Genomic DNA, 21,504 nt, shown 5'->3' on the forward strand with positions numbered 1-21,504 from the left:
TCAAGGCGAGAGAAAAGAAGTGAACAAACATAAAAACCTCCAGAGAACAAAAACCTGAAAAAAAAAACGTTTTTCTCAGAGCCCACCCCCTTGAGGGGGTTGGGAGGACTTAACTCAGGGAACATCATTGACTGAAAACCCACGTGGCAGCCCCCTCCCCCAGAAAACAAATCAGGAAAAAAAAAAAAAAAGACTACAAGAGAACAACCACCACTACTTCATAGATACAACTTTTATTTTTAATTCTTTCCCACTATTCTGGTTCATTTTTTTTCTTTTTTTATATAGATAATTTTTTAACCTATTTACCATCACAGTGAGATGTCCAGTACATCAAATTCCATAATAAACTTCTAACCTGAATTTTTTGATACATACACATGTGTTTTTCTTTTGCTTTTCTATTTTCTTAATTTTTAAAAAAATTTTTAATTTAGTTTAGTCCAGTTTATTCCTTTTTTATTTTTATTTTCTAATATTCATATAGAGTTAAACTTCAAGGTAACCCCCTTTCTCCAAGCAATGCTACCCCTATAGGTGAACCAATTTTTAATCCCCCTTTTTCTTAGGAAAGTTGAGTCCTTTAACAAAGATATCAAGATACATCCAGGAAGAATCAAAATAACCTTCCTCGCCCACACCGAGAATCTATAACCATGCTCCCATCTTTTTCTTCTGCCAGTGTCTCTGTGTATTTATGTTTGTCTGGATAGTATATAAATCTTATACTTGGGGTTCTTCTTGACGAGGCTCCTCCTTTTTTTTGCTTATATATATATTTTTTTTCTCTCGTCATATACTTTTATCAGTCTTTTTGTTTGTCTGTTTTTGTTTGTATACGTCATAAACCTTACCCTGGGGCCCATTTGGGCTGAACCTTCACTTTTATCTTCCCTTTTTTTCCTGTCTCTCTCTCTCCCTCTTTTTTCTTTTTCTTTTCTTTTTTCTCTCATTTGGGTGGGGAATCCTGAGTGCTCAGAAGCGTTCCAGGGTGCACCTTGACTGCACCACGGTCAATACATCCAGCTACATCTGTCCAGTCATCTCTCACCAAAATGACTAGGAGGAGGAATCCCCAACAGAAGAAAAATACAGAGGATGGGCCTTCTGCAACAGAGCTAACGGCTATCAACATAGACAATATGTCAGAAAGAGAATTCAGGCTAACAATTATCCAGGCAATAGCTAGGTTGGAGAAAGCCATGGATGACCAAACAGAATTGATTAGGGCAGAATTGAAAGCGACCAGAGAGGAGGTTCATAATGTTAGGGCAGAGCTGAAGGCCACCAGGGATGAGGTTCACAACGCTCTCAATGAGTTCCAATCTAATCTAAATTCTCTAAAAGCTAGGGTAACTGAGACAGAAGATAGAATTAGTGATCTGGAGGACAAACAAATAGAGAGAAAGGATCAGGAGGAAGCCTGGAACAAACAGCTTAGAAGCCACGAAAACAGAATCAGGGAAATAAATGATGCCATGAAACGTTCCAACGTCAGAATTATTGGAATCCCTGAAGGGGAGGAGAAAGAAAGAAGTCTAGAAGATATAGTGGAACAAATTTTTCATGAAAATTTTCCCAATCTTGCGAATGGAACAAGTGTTCATGTACTAGAAGTAGAAAGGTCCCCCCCCAAGATTATAAATTCCAAAAAAACATCCAGGCACCTCATAGTAAAATTGAGGAATCATAATTGTAGATACAATCTCTTGAAAGCTGCTAGGACAAAGAACCTCCTTACATACAGAGGAAAGCCCATCAGAATAACGTCAGACCTGTCCACAGAGACCTGGCAAGCCAGAAAGGGCTGGCAAGATATATTCAGGGCACTAAATGAGAAGAACATGCAGCCAAGAATACTTTATCCAGCAAGACTGACATTCAAAATGGATGGAGAGATAAAGAGTTTCCAAGACCGGCAAGGCTTGAAAGACTATGCAACCACCAAGCCGACACTGCAGGAAATATTAAGGGGGGGTTCTATAAAAGAGGAAAAATCCTAAGAATAGCATTGAACAGAAATATAGAGACAATCGACAGAAAGAAAGACTTCAAAGATAACACAATGTCAATAAAAACGTATCTCTCAATAATCTCTCTCAATGTGAATGGCCTAAATGCACCCATAAAACGACACAGGGTTGCAGATTGGATAAAACGACAGGACCCATCCATATGTTGTCTACAAGAGACCCATTTTGAACCTAAAGATACACCCAGACTGAAAGTGAAGGGATGGAGAAGCATCTTTCACACCAATGGGCCTCAAAAGAAGGCCGGGGTAGCGATTCTCATATCAGATAAATTAGATTTTAAACTAAAGACAGTAGTCAGGGATACAGAAGGACACTACATCATTCTTAAAGGGACTATCCACCAAGATGATCTAACAATTGTAAATATCTATGCCCCCAATATGGGAGCAGCCAATTACATAAGAAAACTATTAATCAAGATAAAGAGTCATATTGATATGAATACATTAATAGTAGGAGATCTTAACACGCCTCTCTCAGAAATAGACAGATCATCGAAGCAGAAAATCAATAAAGAAATAAGAGCATTGAATGACACATTGGACCAGATGGACCTCATAGATATATACAGAACATTCCACCCTAAAACAACAGAATACTCATTCTTCTCAAGTGCACATGGAACCTTCTCCAGAATAGACCACATACTGGGTCACAAATCAGGGCTCAACCGATACCAAAAGACTGAGATGATTCCCTGCATATTCTCAGATCACAATGCTTTGAAACTGGAGCTCAATCACAAGGAAAAGTTCAGAAGGAACTCAAATACCTGGAAGCTAAAGACCACCTTGCTTAAGAATGCTTGGATCAACCAGGAGATCAAAGAAGAACTTAAACAATTTATGGAAACCAATGAGAACGAAGACACTTCACTCCAAAACCTATGGGATACAGCAAAGGCGGTCCTAAGGGGGAAATTCATAGCCATCCAAGCCTCCCTCAAAAAAATTCTAAAATCCAGAATACACCAGCTGTCTCTACACCTTAAAGAACTGGAGAATCAACAACAAATCAAACCAACTCCACACGTAAGAAGGGAAATAATCAAGATTAGAGCAGAGATCAACGAGGTAGAAACCAGAGATACAGTAGAACGTATCAACGAAACTAGAAGCTGGTTTTCTGAAAGAATCAATAAGATCGATAAACCATTGGCCACACTAATCCAAAAGAAAAGAGAGAAAGCCCAAATTAATAAAATTATGAATGAAAAGGGAGAGATCACAACTAACACCAAGGAAGTAGAAACAATCATCAGAAGCTATTATCAACAGTTATATGCCAATAAGCTAAGCAACCTAGATGAAATGGATGCATTCCTGGAAAACTATAAACTCCCAAAATTGAACCAGGAAGAAATTGACAACCTGAATAGACCGATATCTAGTAACGAGATTGAAGCAGTGATCAAAAACCTCCCAAAAAACAAGAGCCCAGGACCTGACGGATTCCCTGGGGAATTCTATCAAACTTTCAAAGAAGAAATAATACCTATTCTCCTGAAGCTGTTTCAAAAAATTGAAGCAGAAGGAAAACTTCCAGACTCTTTTTATGAAGCCAGCATCACCCTGATCCCCAAACCAGGCAAAGACCCTACCAAAAAGGAGAATTTCAGACCGATATCACTGATGAATATGGATGCTAAGATTCTCAACAAGATCCTAGCAAACAGGATCCAACAGCACATTAAAAAGATTATCCACCATGACCAGGTGGGATTCATCCCTGGGTTACAAGGATGGTTCAACATTCGCAAATCAATCAATGTGATAGAACAAATCAATAAGAGAAGAGAGAAGAACCACATGATCCTCTCCATTGATGCAGAAAAAGCTTTTGACAAAATCCAGCATCCGTTCCTGATTAAAACGCTTCAAAGTATAGGGATAGAGGGAACATTCCTGAACTTCATCAAATCTATCTTTGAAAAACCCACAGCAAATATCATCCTCAATGGGAAAAAGCTTGCAGCCTTCCCGTTGAGATCAGGAACATGACAAGGATGACCACTCTCACCACTCTTGTTCAACATAGTATTAGAAGTCCTAGCAACAGCAATCAGACAACAAAGAGAAATAAAAGGTATCCAAATTGGCAAGGAAGAAGTCAAACTCTCTCTCTTCGCAGATGACATGATTCTTTATATGGAAAACCCGAAAGACTCCACCTCCAAACTACTAGAACTCATACAGCAATTCAGTAATGTAGCAGGATACAAAGTCAATGTCCAGAAATCAGTGGCTTTCTTATACACTAACAATGAAAATACAGAAAGGCAAATTAGAGAATCGATTCCATTTACTATAGCACCAAAAACCATAAGATACCTCGGAATAAACCTAACCAAAGAGGTTAAAGATCTGTACTCGAGGAACTACAGAACACTCCTAAAAGAAATTGAAGAAGACACAAAAAGATGGAAGACCATTCCATGCTCTTGGATGGGAAGAATAAACATCGTTAAAATGTCTATACTGCCCAGAGCAATCTATACTTTTAATGCCATTCCAATCAAAATTCCACCAGTATTTTTCAAAGAGCTGGAGCAAATAATACTAAAATTTGTATGGAATCAGAAGAGACCCCGAATTGCTAAGGAAATGTTGAAAAACAAAAATAAAACTGGTGGCATCACGTTACCTGATTTCAAGCTTTACTACAAAGCTGTGATCACCAAGACAGCATGGTACTGGCATAAAAACAGACACATGGACCAGTGGAACAGAGTAGAGAGCCCAGATATGGACCCTCAACTCTATGGTCAAATAATCTTTGACAAAACAGGAAAAAATATCCAGTGGAAAAAAGACAGTCTCTTCAATAAATGGTGCTGGGAAAACTGGACAGCTATATGTAGAAGAATGAAACTTGACCATTCTCTTACACCGTACACAAAGATAAACTCGAAATGGATAAAAGACCTCAACGTGAGACAGGAATCCATCAGAATCCTCGAGGAGAACATAGGGAGTAACCTCTTTGATATCAGCCATAGCAACTTCTTTCAAGATATGTCTCCAAAGGCGAAGGAAATAAAGGCAAAGATGAACTTCTGGGACTTCATCAAGATAAAAAGCTTCTGCACAGCAAAAGAAACAGTCATCAAAACAAAGAGGCAACCCACGGAATGGGAGAAGATATTTGCAAATGACAGTACAGATAAAAGGTTGATATCCAGGATCTATAAAGAACTCCTCAAACTCAACACACACAAAACAGATAATCATATCAAAAAATGGGCAGAAGATATGAACAGACACTTCTCCAATGAAGACATACAAATGGCTACCAGACACATGAAAAAATGTTCATCATCACTAGCCATCAGGGAGATTCAAATCAAAACCACATTGAGATACCACCTTACACCAGTTAGAATGGCCAAAATTAGCAAGACAGGAAACAACGTGTGTTGGAGAGGATGTGGAGAAAGGGGAACCCTCTTACACTGTTGGTGGGAGTGCAAACTGGTGCAGCCACTTTGGAGAACAGTGTGGAGATTCCTCAGGAAATTAAAAATAGATCTTCCCTATGACCCTGCAGTTGCACTGCTGGGTATTTACCCCAAAGATACAGATGTAGTGAAAAGAAGGGCCATCTGTACCCCAATGTTTATAGCAGCAATGGCCACGGTCGCCAAACTGTGGAAAGAACCAAGATGCCCTTCAACGGATGAATGGATAAGGAAGATGTGGTCCATATACACTATGGAGTATTATGCCTCCATCAGAAAGGACGAATACCCAACTTTTGTAGCAACATGGACAGGACTGGAAGAGATTATGTTGAGTGAAATAAGTCAAGCAGAGAAAGTCAAGTATCATATGGTTTCACTTATTGGTGGAGCATGACAAATAATATAGAGGACAAGGGTAGATGGAGAGGAGAAGGGAGTTGAGGGAAATTGGAAGGGGAGGTGAACCATGAGAGACTATGGACTCTGAAAAACAACCTGAGGGTTTTGAAGGGGCGGGGTGGGAGGGTGGGGGAACCAGGTGGTGGGTATTAGGGAGGGCACAGATTGCATGGAGCACTGGGTGTGGTGAAAAAACAATGAATACTGTTACGCTGAAAATAAATAAAAAATTAAAAAAAAAAATAAAGAGGAAAAAATTCATCTTTTCAAGTAGAGTATGTGTATGGAAATGCTTTCAAATATATGGAAGTGATGTATAATTTTGATTTGATGATTTAATAATCATAAGCACCAAACTAACAGATGGCACTGAAATTTAAATTTAAAAATATGCTACATTATCAACAATAGCCAAATTATGGAATGAGCCCAAATGTCCATCAACTGATGAATGGATAAAGATGTAGTTTGTGTGTGTATACACACACACACACACACACACACACACAATGGAATGTTACTCAGCCATAGGAAAGAATTAAATATTGCCATCTGCAAATGACATGGCTAGAGCTAGAGAGTATAATGCTAATGAAATAAGTCAGAGAAAGACAAATACCATACAATTTTACTCGCATGTGGAATTTAAGAAACAAAACAAACGAACAAAGTGGGAAAAAAGAAAGAGAGAGAGAGAGAGAGATGAACCAAGAAATAAACTCAACTACAGAAAACAAAGTGATGGTTACCAGAGGAGAGGTAGGTGGGTGGGTTAAATTGGTAATGGGGACTGAGGAATGCACTTATGATGAGCACCAGCTGTTGTAGGTATGTGTTGTTCACTTAAAAGTAGTATTGCACTGTATGTTAACTAACTGGAATTATATAAAAATTTGAAAAAAAGAAAAAAATGGTAACCTATAAAATCTATAATAAAATCCTTAACAAATGGAATTTTAAGAAACATGTACAGCTCATTTTCTATTCTTAATAAAACCATATTGCTTTTCAAGTATGAGGGCTATAAATCTCAGGAAAATAAATCAATACCTAACTCCTAGGGCCAAGAGAAACTGTATTTTAAAATATTCTCATTCTAGCTTTTTAAAATTCAGATGAGAAATTCCAATGGGGAATGTAGATTCTGTCATCTTTACTGCTTTTGTGTATGTCAACTTAAGTAGTCTACCATTTCGCCTGCTTTGGCATTGTACAGTCAAATAAAAGAGGATTTCACTGTAGTTAAACAGAAAAAAAAACATATTGCTTTTCAAAAGTATACTTTGGAATCTAAACAATTCAGTTTAAAAGTACTTATTTCATAATACAAGAAACTTGGCTTTCAGGAAGTCTAGCTTTGCTCTCTCCAAATTTTCCCAGAGCAGAATAGCTTTTCAAAGGTTCAGAATTCTATAAAATATTTTTAAAAACCCAGCCTTTCTGAAAATATATAACCTTTCAAAGTACTAGAATTGGCAATACTTTAAATATCAATTTAATTTTATAAAGTGCCAACTTTTTAACTATAGGCTAGTAGCAAATATTTTGTAATTATACAATGTGTAAACTTATTTTTGTTTGCTTTTTAATATCATAAATTTTATTTTGCAATATATTTTTATTGCCTGCATTATTTGCAGAGTTCTCTGAAGATAAGAACATTGTATTATTTACAATTTAATCCTTATAACCATCCAAGTTCTAAAGTATTGGTAGTTTTTAATAAATATTTATTAATAAAAAATGCTATAACATTACATAATGCTTTATTGCCATTAAAACATTACAGAAAAATAAAAAGATGTAGCAATAGGACAGGTGTCCAGAACATGCTCCTACATGAAAAAAGAAGTAAAAAACAACATATAAAAATTATATTTTGGGGACGCCTGGGTGGCTCAGTTGGTTGGACGACTGCCTTCGGCTCAGGTCATGATCCCGCAGTCTCGGGATCGAGTCCCGCATCGGGCTCCCAGCTCCACGGGGAGTCTGCTTCTCCCTCTGACTTCTCCTCGCTCATGCTCTCTCTCACTGTCTCTCTCTCAAATAAATAAATAAAATCTTTAAAAAAAATTATATTTTGTTAAAGTGTGTGTCTGTGCCCATGTGCGTGCAGAAAGTATAGTGGAATCATATCAGCAAAAGACAAGTTAAATGATAGTTACCTACAAGTGACAGAATTATAACTGAATGCGATTTTCTCATATTTTTGTGTATTTTCTACACTATTACTTCATAAGCTCACAAAAAGCTATTTTCTCAAATTTAAATTCAAATGGTTTGAATCACAGTTATCACAGAGCCCCTTGATTTTGTGTATCTCTTTACTAACTCCAAATCTTTGAACTATGGGGTCTGAGGATGTACTTGGCACTGTCACATATTTGATTTTACTTAATTCTCATGAGCCTAGTAAGTGAGATTTTTACCACCCTAACTGTGCAGGTTCAAGAAACACGCTCAGAGAAGCAAAGTGATTTGCCCAGGGTTACACAACAATGATGGGGTTAAAGCCTGAATGTAGGTCCTCTCAATCCATAGCCAACAAAATTTCCCTATCTGTAATTATAGTAATTGAATCCCAGTCAACATAAGAACTGAAATATAGCTGCCAATAACATTTGCAATGGACAAGACGAAGTGCGTTTTAAAAAGTAAAGCTGGCTTTATATTTTTTAAAGTAAATTTATCTAGTACTTTTGGTAACCCAGACACTAGATATGAAAGAAATCCAATAGCTCATCCTATGATATAGAAATGGGGTGGGGGAGGGCAACACCAAATGAAAGAAAAGAACACTGGACTTGAAATCAGAAGAAATAATTTTTAAGCTTCGTCACGCCAATGATGCTATGAAGAATCATGACCCCTCTGAGTCTCAGTTTTTAAATCAATAAACCAAAGGAGTAAGAACCTTAAATATTCCCTCTCCTAGCTTTAGAATTCTATGGTTCTGCTTAAAAAGATGTTGGCTAAGTGCAAGACTGATTCATTTTGTTTTTATAGCCCTTATTTGCTATAAAGGAAGACTCGAGCTCTATAATATCTCTTCTACTCAAGCTTTATAATGCCTCCCTTATATTTACTACAAGGACATGAAGGATATAGTGGCTTGATGACTACAAAGGGAAGCAGAATGGTGTGAAGAAAAGGAAAGAAGCTTTGGAATAAAAAAGACTGATTTTAAACCCAAATTCCCCAAACTTAAGCTAGTAAGTTACTGACCCTCTCTGAGCCAGTCTCCTCATCCATCAAAGGGAAATAATATCACCTACTTTGCAGGATTTTCATAAGAATAAAAAACAATAAAATAGGAAGTTTATTGGCTACATTTATTTTATTTTTTTAAAAGATTTTATTTATTTATTTGACAGACAGCGATCACAAGTAGGCAGAGAGAGAGGGGAAGCAGGCTCCCTGTGAGCTGAAGGCAGAGGCTTTAACCCACTGAGCCACCCAGGCGCCCCTATTGGCTACATTTAAAAACCTCCTTTAAATGAGTCTAGAGGATAAACAAACATATAAATACATGTATACGTTAAACCATAAAAAATAAAATAAAAACCTCCTTTAGACTCTATTCCCATTATTTTTAACCTACCTCATAATGTGAAATCCTTTGTGATTCAAACTGTAGCACCACTCCACATATATTACAAAAGTTATCTGTATAAAGTTCAGTCTTTTCCTGTTCATTCCAAATCATATCTATGAGTAAAATAAAGGGAAGTAAGACTGTAGATTACATTAATGAATATTTGGAAGTATCATTTTCATTCAACTATCTTATTTCTTATGTCACCTCAAATCTGAGTGCCTATGAGACTACAGTAATAGCTTTTTGCTTATTGAGGATACAATTCAATATGGGTATGTTAAGTAAATTTCTAATCTCTGATACAGGAAGAGTTAGTTGGTATGATAAGTCTAGGCAATATCATTCCAAAGGAAAATTTATGGGGTTATTAGTAACTTCATGAGCTTCATGGGATGATCTAGAGTACCAATAATGAAAGGCAGGATTAAAAAACCCAGTCTTGGAATTTTGTTTTACAAGAGATAATCCTAATAAAGCATTAAGACTGTCACTATGGCTATGTGACAGCTATGGCTCCAATGTTATCTTCTCTGTGGTTGGAACCACAAAGAAAATTTGGTCATGGTGGGCAGACATCCTCCATTGTTGTAAAAAGACTGCATACCCATCTGGCAAAACATGTCTCACATAAGCCCCTCAAAGTTAGGTTCATGTAATAACATCTAGAAATTATGCTATAGTGTTTCTCACTGTAGTAATAACACATACTGAAACTTTCTGCATTTACACTTGAGGTCTACAGTTCTAAGTTTCTTAATAGCTGCAATGTATTCTGCCAAAGTTTATTATTTATCTATAAGGTATAAATCACAAAACATAAAAATTTTGCTCGCCATTTGGCTATTTAAATGAATAAGTTGATACCACATATTCATAGAGAGATGCCAAAGATACATTAAATTGATAAACCAAGCATACTGGTAAGATTTTGAATTTCTCTTTAAAATCTTTAACTAGTAAATATTACAGTTTGTTGGCAAACTATAAATATAAGTATAACTATATTTATATAACTATAAATATAAATATAACTTATATTATAAATATAACTTAATTTATATAACTATAAATATAAATATAACATATTATAAATATAACTTAACTACAAATATAACTTATTACCAAAGGAAATTTTCCATTGTAGAAGAAAAATATATAACACATCTAGTTCCCAACACTAACAAAAATTAATTATACACCACATAGAAAAAATATGCAAAGACATAAATTAAATTTAAAAGTGGTTAACTCTGGGAAATGGGGCTAGAAAGGAACAAAGGGAGAAACTTAAACATTTTATTCTTTATAGTTATCTTATTTTAATTTTTGCAAAACACATGTAAAACTTTCTATTTAAAAACTTTTAAATATATTAATTTTATTTTTAAGATTTATTTATTTTAGAGGGAGTGAGTGTATGAGCAGGGGGAGGGGCACTGGGAGAGGGGGAGAGAAAGAATCCTCAAGCAGACTCTCCACTGAGTGCAGAGCCCAATCTAGGGGCTCAATCCCAGGACCCTGAGATCATGACCTGTGCCAAAATCAAGAGCCAGCCACTTAACTGACTGAGCCACCCAGGCACATGTAAAGATTTTTATTTTAAAAGTTATGTCAGATATCTTCAATTAAGCTTAATTTGCAGTATCACTATATGCACTAAAAAGGCTTTCTTAAAAATTGCTTGTCTAAGATAAGAATAACTATAATTAACATCACTAATTATCAGGGCAATGCAAATTAAAACCACAATGAGGTATCTCTTTACACCTGTGAGAATGGCTAAAATAAAAAACACAAAAATTAACAAGAGTTGGTAAAGATGTGGAGAAAAAGGAACCCTCATACACTGTTAGGAATGCAACATTGGTACAGCCACTGTGGAAACCAGTATGAGCTTCCTCAAAAATTAAAATATGGAGGACATTGGGAGATGGAGTGGAGAAGTGATTTGGGGGAAATTGGAAGGGGTGACAAACCATGAGAGACTGTGGACTCTGGAAAACAAACTGAGGGTTTTGGAGGCGAGGAGGGTGGGGGTTGGGTGAGTCTGGTGGGTGGGTATTATGGAGGGCACGTATTGCATGGAGCACTGTGTGTGGAGCATAAACAATGAATGCTGAAACACTGAAAAGAAATAAAATTAAATAAAATGGAAAAAATCTTAAAAAAAATTAAAAATAGAATTATCATATGACCTAGTAATTCCACTAGTGGGTATTTACCCTCAAAAAACAAAAACACTAATTTGAAAAGATACACACACCCTTACGTTTATTGCAGCCTTATTTACAATAGCCAAGATGTAGAAGCAATCCAAGTATCTATCCATAGATGAGCGGATAAAGAAGATGCGATGTATATATACAAATGGAATATTACTCAGCCAAATGAAATTTTGACATTTGCTACAACATGGATGGATCTAGAGAGCAGAATGCTAACTTAAATCAGTCAGAAAAATGACAAATACCATACCATTTCACTCATACATGGAATTTCATAAACAAAACAAATGAACAAAGTAAAAAAGAGGCAAACCCAAAAAGCAGATTCTTAAATACAGATCAAAACCTGGTGGTTTCCAGAGAGGAGATGGGTGGGTGAAGTGGTGAAATAGATAAAAGCATTAAGGGTACACTTATCCTGATGAACACTGAAAAACAAACAGAATTGAACTAATATAATGCTGTATGTTAATTATGGTTAATTATAGTTTAATAAAAAGAAAGAATAACTTTAGTTAGGAACATGTCAGAAATGCCTTGACAAACATTTAAAAATGTATCCCTATAATATATTGATAGAATCCCCTCTGAATTACTTTTTTTTAAAGATTTTATTTATTTGATAGACAGAGATCACAAGTAGGCAGAAAGGCAGGCAGAGGGAGAGGGGGAAGCAGGTTCCCTGCTGAGCAGAGAGCTGGACATGGGGTTCGATCCCAGGACCACCATGACCTAAGCCGAAGGCAGAGGCTTAACCCACTGGGCCCCACAGGTGCCCATGAATTACTTTTTTAGATTGTTTTAGAATATATGACTTATCTTTGACTCTAAAATCAGCAAGGTAAAGAGGTTACAATATATTTCAGGACTTCCCTTATTTCAGAATTAACTATTATATGCAATGGAGCATACTGGTAAGATTTTGAATTTCCCTTTAAAACCTTTAATTAGTAAATATTATAATTTGTTGGCAATATAACTTATTATCAAAGGACAATTTCCTTTAAGAAGACAAAAGGAAACTACTAATTTAGAGATTCAATAATTCCTAAAATACAACATTCATTTCTCTCTTAGATCAATATTTAAAATTCCAGATTTCCCCAGGTTAAATACTCAACGTTTGAAACTCAGTGTTTCCCAACTCAAGTTGGGAAATATCAAGGCCAAATATTTTAACCCAGCCTTTCATTACTGGTACCCCACATCATTTCCATGAAGCCCATGAAATTACTGGCACCCCTATAACTTTTTCTTTAGAATGGTATTGCCTAGACTTATTGCCTTTGACTCATTTCCTCAATCAAGTACTTGGTATGTTTTTCTTTATTAAATGGCACAATCTTTCAGGCTCAAAATCTCAGCCATTCTTGTCCCCAGCAAATCACTATTTCATGTCTGTTCTAGCTTATAATGTCATCTCATATTAATCTCTTCCTTTTCACTTCCCATAACGCTACTCTAGTTCGGGCTATCAGTGCCTTTATATATCATTTAGTTTCATGATCATTTACCTTTATGATCTGAAGTTAGTCTCAAAGTACTATGGTAGACATTTTGGAAAGAGATTAAAAAAGAATGAGCATCTATTGAAGGCATTCTATGTGTCAAACAAAAAAACAGCCTATCCCTTTAGTCCTTAAAGCAAATCTGCAAAATAAGTGGCATTTCATATATTCTGAAGATTAGAAAATAGGGATTCAGTACAATCAAAATTACTTGTCACGTTGTGTTATTTGGTGAAGCTAAAACCTAAACGTTGTTTTACCTCTACTTTCCCCATTTTTACATAACTATCCCACGTTAGAAATGACGAATTCCTAATCTCAAGGAATTTACAATTTAGTAAATTTAGTAAGTGTATAGTTAGCATATAGAAAAAACTATGATCCCAAGATCAAATGTCATGTGTGATAAAGGACACAAGGTACAGTGTGTTCCTGCTGAGGAGTTTGAGAAAAGCTTTCTAGAGAACGAATTTTGAACTAAGATTTAAAACATGTGTAAAATTCAGATAAAAAAGTGGAATAAACAGATTTGGGGAGAGGCAAGTATATGAAGGACAATCATTGGAAGGTTGGAATGAGGTCAAATCATAGTTGTCTTCACTAGGGCACTTGGATTGAATTCTGCATTCAAAAAGGGAAAAGAAGTAGCTCAAAATGCGGATAGGAGTTAGGAATCAGTTGCAGGCAAGAGGTCATAGAGGCTTGAACCAGAGGAGGGGCAGCAGGCACAGAAAGGAAGAAATGGACATAAGAGATGTAACTATCAAAACCAAGGGGCATTAAATCCTGAGCTTAGAACTTGCTATGAATATGATAAGCTTTTAGATCACATTTAAGCTTACAAAATGTTGTTCCTGATGCAAGAAGCGGAACTTTGACCTTAAATCAGATAAATTCACCTACAATTACTTGTCAATGGATGTTCTTTGTGACTGTAATATAATGTGCTGATGTTCTGACTTCAGTGAATCAAAAACTAAAATATACAAAAATCTGTAATTTAACAAGAAGATACTGGAGTGATGATGCAGATTAAAATGTACTTAGGAGGACTGACCCTAATTTTCTTTAAATAGTATGCTTTCCTAATCAATTCAAATATGATTAAATCTACGTTCAAATTTTCAGGTACAAATCTTCATGTAAAAATTATTCTCAATCAGGGTATCACATCAAATTCACATGCAGTTTTTCCAAAATCATACATGTTGAACTAAAAATCTCTGTGGGTGGTTCAATCCAACCACAAGTGATTCTGATAATCAGCCATGTTGGGAATCACTGCCCTACAGGACAGGCTCAGATCCTTACAAATAACGGCTGTCCAATATCGATTTGGTGACTAAGCTGATTGATATACAGGTTTTGTCATCTACGATACTTATCAAGCTAACTGCTTTAGTCTAACCTGAAATGATTTTTGAAAAAAAGAAAGAACAAAAAGGAAAGAAAAAAAGTATTCCTTGGCACGACCTCAAATCTATATAAATCTCTGGAGTTGAAGCCCAAGAATTTGTGTTGTTAAATACGGTCCCCCAAGTAATTTCTTAAACAGCCTACCTAGTGATGCCAGTTCAACTTTTCACAAAGGTAGTTCCAACCCTGGCTGCACATTGAAGTCTCCAGGTTATTTTTAAAACATACCAATACCCAGACTCCATCCAGACCAATTAACCAGAATCTCTGAGAGTGGTTCCCCATTATAGTTTCTTGGCCTTTTTTTTTTTTTTCCCCATTTCTTAAAGCTTTCCAGGTGATTCTGTTGCTGAATCTGTTGAACTGAAAAATCTGTTTTCCTGGCGGGGGGGGGCAGGTCTCAAACTTTAGCGTTCATCAGAATCACCTGGAAACTTGTTAAAAGATTAATTAATTAATCTTTTTTTTTGGGTCCCATTCCCGGAACTTCTTATTCAGTAGTTCTGGGGTGGGGGACCAAGAACATACAGTTGTTTGTTTGTTTGTTTTTAACAAGTTCCCTGGTGATGCTCATGCATCACTGTTGAGCCTCATACTGTCTCAGAGCTTCCACTGGTCCTAGTTCTATTCTTTAAAGTCATTTTAAGTATAATCGCTCTCCTAAAATTGCAATCCTCAAATATTTTAAGAGAATCATTACATCTTTATTCCCGCCCACCCTAGCTTTTTGTGAATTGATCCCAGTTCTGTCATGCAGCATGATTTCTAGTCCTCTTACTAGTTTACCCAAATCCCAGCCATTCATAAAGTGTAACTTAAGCACAATCACACTAATGGGGTCAAAATAACTACAAACTAGTAAAATGAGATCATCACCTCATTTTTTTAATTGTAATGAGAATGCATAATATAAAATTTACTACCTTAACCATTTTTAAATGTACAGTTCCTTAGTGTTAAGTGTATTCACCTTTGTTTTGAATATTTCTCTTCTATTAATATAGCCTAAGATAGCTTCGCCATTTTCTTTTTGGTGGGCATATCATACTATTGGCTCATGCTAGGCTAACTTTTGACTAAAATAAAACCTTCTAATTCACCTTGAGCTAGTTAAAGTCTGCACTTCAGGACATAGTTATATGAAAAGAAATTTTTATGGCTCCCTAGAAGACCCAATATACACTTATATTTGTCTCATTTAAGTTCTCCTTTGTTAGATTCTACCAATAATTCTGGCCTTTCGAGATCTTTTTAGATCCTGAATTTGTAGACAGGAGGCTTGTAGAAGCTGGCTTTTTGCTGAGAACAATCATACATGATGAGGTATTGTTTTTTCAGAGGGCACCCCACACTGCCAAATTTTCTTCAAACTGCATTTCCCCTAAATTTGACATGAATGTAATGATTGCTACTTTCTAAGGTTATACCTTAAGATCGGGAATGTCAAGCAATTTCTCCAAAGTTACATAGTTAGTAAGTGCTTAATTCTGCCCAAGATTTCCCTGAAAGCTAGTTGTTTTTTTAAATAAAGATTTTATTTACTTATTTGACAGAGAGAGAGATCACAAGTAGGCAGAGGGACAGGCACAGAGAGAGGGGGAAGCAGACTCCCTGTTGAGCAGAGAGCCTGACGTGTGGCTGGATCCCAGGACCATGAGATCATGACCTGAGCTGAAGGCAGAGGCTTATTAACCCACTGAGTCACCCAGGTGCCTCCCTGAGAGCTAGTTCTTAATGAATTTTGGAACACTGAAAAAAAATTAAATTTAATTTAAAAAAAAAAAGCCAAAGTCTTGAATAAGAAACTTCCTCTCTAGGTTTGGCATATATAAGAAATACATGTCCAATTCACAAGAGATGCTAAAAAATGTTCCTTTAGACCCCACTATACACCCATCCCCACCATTTGAGACATGATTTTTAGACTCCCAGAAATGAATGACCTATATAGCCAATTCTGAAAGTGGGAGAGGAAATTCGTGATATTCCCAGCCTGTCTTAAGGGGAAGACCTAGAGGACAGGCCAAATTCAGGGAATAGATGTTAAATGAGAGGTCATGTGAATAAATGATGTTGGCTGTGAGGAAGATGGCTGGAACAGAAACTAATGTTTATTGTGGACTCACTATATGCCACAAACTAAAATAAGTGTTCTCACAAAGTAAGTGTTCTCACTGGGGCTTTGGAACCGGTTCTGGCAGGAATGAATAGCTGAAGAAACTTGACAATTTGTTTCTTCCTCTTTTTCCTTTTCTTCTTTACACTCTCTTTACATCTTTTCTCTTTATATACTGGTCAGAATTTGAAACAAATGTAGTTTTAGTGGTTGCTTGTTAAATATGGCTTATAGAGATTCTTAATTCCCAAAGCAGTAAGAGTTGTAAAAAGCACTAGAATGAGAGACTGCATTAGCCTTTACACCATTAACTAGCTATATGACTAAGAACATAACACAATCTTCCAGATACCCATTTGTAAAGTTTCTTTGTACTTGACCATATACAGGTTGATAGTTATCAATAAGAAAATGTTGTATTTTAGATAGAAATACATAGAGAAGCAAAATTTTGGTGGGGCACTTACAGAAGGTGCTGAAGTTTTGCAGCATGATACCTCGTGCTAAAGTTTCTCATTCAAGACTTTGGCTTTTTTTAAAAAAATTTAATCTTTTAATTTAATCTTAGCTCCTTCCAGATAATAAGTTTATCAGGAAACGCAAAAGATGATTTGAAGTTTTAAGCAGCGATAGTCGTACAGACTTTAGGGCCTAAAAATTCAAAAGGTCCCAATATTTCTTCCCCTATTCCTCTATTATCTGCATTTTCTTATCTATGCCCTATCCCTAAAATTGATTCTCTCCAAGGCATGTCTTTTCAAAAACATACACAGCACTTCTATTACTAAATATAATGTTTTGGTCATTATAGTTAGTGTCAATAATTTTTTTTAGCAAATTAGGGTATTATTTTGGTTATAATTTAGGTATAAGTGGATCAGTTTCCTTTTCTGACAATGAATACACCAAATTCATGGCAGAGGGGCCTGTATCTTCCAATCTAATTTAGTTAGAAGTTAGGAGAGCTAGGGTTAAAATGTAAGTAGATTACACTTTAGAATATCAAAAGACAAAACAATAAATGCTGTGAAGTGTGACTTCATTCCTCATCTGCAAGTAAAGTTCTTTGAACATGGGAAGATAAATATCTCCCAATGTTGCTTTAATATTACTAGAACAGTACTTCTCAAATGTTATTTATTCTCTGACATATATGAATTTTATATGTCCTCATAAATTTGGAAAAGAAAAAAAATAAATTTGGAAAAGAGATATGGATGGGGGAGAAAGATTTTACACTCAGAATCAAAGCCCATCTTAGTGTAGTTTGATCGCAAGATCTTATTGATATAATGGTGTGCTCTCAAATGAAGACTGGGATATAGAGTCTTTGAAACATAGGAGTTTCTCATGCTGATAGCACTTCTTTGCATTTTACCATTAAAAAAAAGCAATAGGAAATAGGAAAGCACTATCAAAAACTAGGTTCAAAATGGAAAGAGACCTAAGGCTCATAATGGAGTTACAGCTTAAAGGATATGGAACAGATGAAATAAAACCAATGTTTAGTGTATACTCCTGTTTAAATTCAGAATATTAAGAGAGTAAAAGAGCTTTGCAATGCTGTCCTCTGTGGTCACAATAAACAGTACAGTTCCTCAGGCTGTCAACTGTTAACATACTAAGAATATCTTTTAAATATTTTATTTTCCAGAAATTAGATACATCAGAAAATTCTTTAGGTTGGAGAAATATGGTCATATAGCAAAACCCTGACCTACTGGCACAGAGTTCCAGTTTGGGACAATGAAAAATTTCTGGAGATGAATAGTGGTGAAGGTTGCCTAACAACATGGATGTATTTAATGCCACTGAGTTGCACACTTAAAAATGCTTAAAATGGCAGTTTTACATTATGTATATCTGGCCACAATAAGAAATGTAATAAAATACTGAAAAAAGTTAAAATAAAAGACAAAAGCACCTTCTTGTCCCTCAACCACAGCATGAAGGGCAGGCAGTTCCCCTGTAGTCAACCTATCACTCAGAGGAAATGCATGAGCAAGTAATAAACCTTTGTTTTTCTGTTATCACCTAGGTGATCCTCTCTTGAATAACAATTATAAAGGTTAATTAATTAATTAATTAATTTTCATAAGGGTTATTTTAAATGAAAGAGTGGTTTTGTGACAAACCATAAATGGGATCTGATAAGAAAGTTCAAGTATTTGGCACTCCTACAATTTGATTATATTTTTGTATGGTGTTAGTCTTTGGTGAGAGAAAGAATCAACTAATTTTCTATTAATGAAAGTGCTTAGTCTTTTTTAAAATTTTACTTACTTTTCAGAGAGAGAGAGAGCACAAGCAGGGGGAGCAGCAGGCAGAGGAAGAAGCAGGCTCTCCACTGAGCAAGAAACCCAACGTGGGACTCAATCGGAGGATCCTGGGATCATGACCTGAGCTGAAGGCAGACACTTAACTGACTGAGCCACCCAGGTATCCCAAGTGTTTAGTCTCCTTATTTCTTTCCTACAGGAATGTTTACATGATTTGAGAAAGCAAAATTTTCATAATAATTTGGAATGGGCAAAAAAACTATGACCTACAGCAGTGGGTAGTAGGAAGAAAAATAAGCTTTTGAGTTGGTCAAACAGATTCAAATCCTATCTCTACTTCTAACTAGATATCCTTGAGCAAATTGTTTAACCACTTTGAGCCAGTTTTTTTTTTTAATCTAAAAAGTACAGAAACACAATGTCTCTCCCAGGACATGGTGACTATTAAATGAAACAAAATTTTAAAAAATGTTTAACACACATAATTATTTGATAAAGTATGCTTGTTTACTAATTCAGTAGCTCAAAGTTTTACTTAACATTATATATAATAACTTAATTTCAGGGGTGCCTGGGTGGCTCAGTCCTTAAGTGTCTGCCCTTAGCTCAGGTCCTGATCTCAGGGTTTGGGATCCAGCCCCACATCAGGCTCCCTGCTTGGCTGGAAGCCTGCTTTCACTCTCCCACTCCCCCTGCTTGTGTTCCTGCTCTCGCTGTCTCTCTCTCTGTGAAATAAAGAACATCTTTATAATAACTTTATTTCAGATCAGAGTAATTTTAGAGATCATCTAGTCCAACGTTTCTGAATCTTAGCACTATTGTCACTTAGGACCACATAATTCATTGTTGTGAGGGGCTATTCTATGCATGGTAAGACATTTAACAGCATCCGTCCCCAGCCTCTACCAAGTAGAAGTTGGTAGCACTCCCCAGCTGTGACAAACAAAAATATCTCCAGACATTGACACATGTCCCTTGTGCAGCAAAATTGGTTCTAGTTTATAACTGATTTAGTCTACTGTTCTCATTTCAAAGTACGGAAGCTAAAGTCCAAAGAGATCATAGGAAACAAAGGATTGGGGAAGTTAAATTATGATTCCAGATTCAGGTGGATTTGGACTATGAAAAAGTTCCAGAAGTCTGAGGAGAGGCATTAGTAACAGCTGAGGGATGTTTTTAAGTGAGTGAAATACAAATGTGAGTACCAGTAATTAACATCCTGTGGATTAGAATCCCTTATGTTGATACAAAAATATTCAGTTCAGCTTGTTTGAGTATCTGCCTTTGATGATACAAAAAGCAGAGGATTCACTTCCCAGAAACTCATTTTTAGAGAACTTTGTTGGATTGTATCTACTCCGAATAGTTGCATTATTATGTAAAGTAAAATACCCTTAACTTCTGTATCCAAAAATGCAATTAAGTATGAAATCCAAATTATCTTATTTGAAACTTTCTTATAATACTATTAGACAACACCAGATAATTTAGGATGTAATAGATTTTTGTGATAAAAGAAAAATATTTATGGCCATGAGTCAGAAAAAATATAATGAATCTATGCCTACAATTTGGTCTACTCTCACTAATGAAATTAAAAACCATACAGGATCTGGGGTGCCTGTGTGGCTCAGTTAAGTGTCTGACTCTTGATTTTGGCTCAGATCGTGATCTGACAGTCCTGAGATCAAACCCTGTGTTGGGCTCTGCACTGGGCGGGGAGCCTCCTTAAGATTTTCTCTCCCTTTTACACCCCCCCACCTCGCTGTGCCAGGCACCATGCCTGCAGGCTCGCTCTCAAAAACAAACAAAACCAAAAACCAAAAACCAAAAACCAAAAACAAACAAACAAAAAAACCATACAGGATCTTCGAGGAAAGGAAGATTTTAACATCCTTCAGTTTTAAGTACAAGAACTTTCTCTGTTCACTCCAATGAAATGTTCTTTGGTTATCTTGATAAGTTTAAGCTTATTCAAATTAGATGATTCTATATATAAATGGCTACAATTAAAAAAGGAATCTTACTTGCATTTGTTGCATGACAATTAGATTTAGTTGTACAAAACACTAAATTTCTTCCTCAAGACAACCCATCAGATGTTTTTGGCAATAACTAGCTATTAACTGCTTTAATGCTTTGTTGAAGTGGGAATTTCACAGTCCAACTGATCTCGCAAAAAAAAGTAGCATTGTAAAAAATGTCTTTGCATCCTATTTTAATAAAGTGACAAGAATGGAGCAAAGCTCAGGAGAGTTGTCTGCAATCATATAAACATAAATTTTACTCTTAGTCTCAGATGTAGTCAGGTATTAATAAACCAGAGAAATCATCATTTTAATTCTGCAAAGAGCTTATGTGCTTTTTCTCCATGATTACACCTTTTAAGATAGCCTCCCTTAAACATTTTGATTTAAAATGATTTTTTAATAGCTGATTTGACCTTTGCAATTTTTTAATGCCATCA

The 21,504-nt window shown here is 35.9% G+C and overlaps 1 protein-coding gene across 2 annotated transcripts in view; it reads right to left on the reverse strand.

The window, feature by feature from the left end:
• ZMAT1 (zinc finger matrin-type 1) overlaps window positions 1–21,504 on the reverse strand; it is a 50,449-nt gene that overhangs the window by 24,688 nt on the left and 4,257 nt on the right. For both annotated transcript variants that reach the window (XM_080795826.1, XM_080795825.1), the window contains exon 2: window positions 9,497–9,603. In XM_080795826.1, the coding sequence (XP_080651952.1) occupies window positions 9,497–9,601 (105 nt within the window). In that variant the 5' untranslated portion in view covers window positions 9,602–9,603. The remainder of the gene's footprint in view (window positions 1–9,496; window positions 9,604–21,504) is intronic.

The sequence above is a fragment of the Martes martes genome, assembly GCF_963455335.1.
Source record: "Martes martes genome assembly, chromosome: X".
In the NCBI taxonomy this organism is placed as follows: Eukaryota; Metazoa; Chordata; class Mammalia; order Carnivora; family Mustelidae; genus Martes; species Martes martes.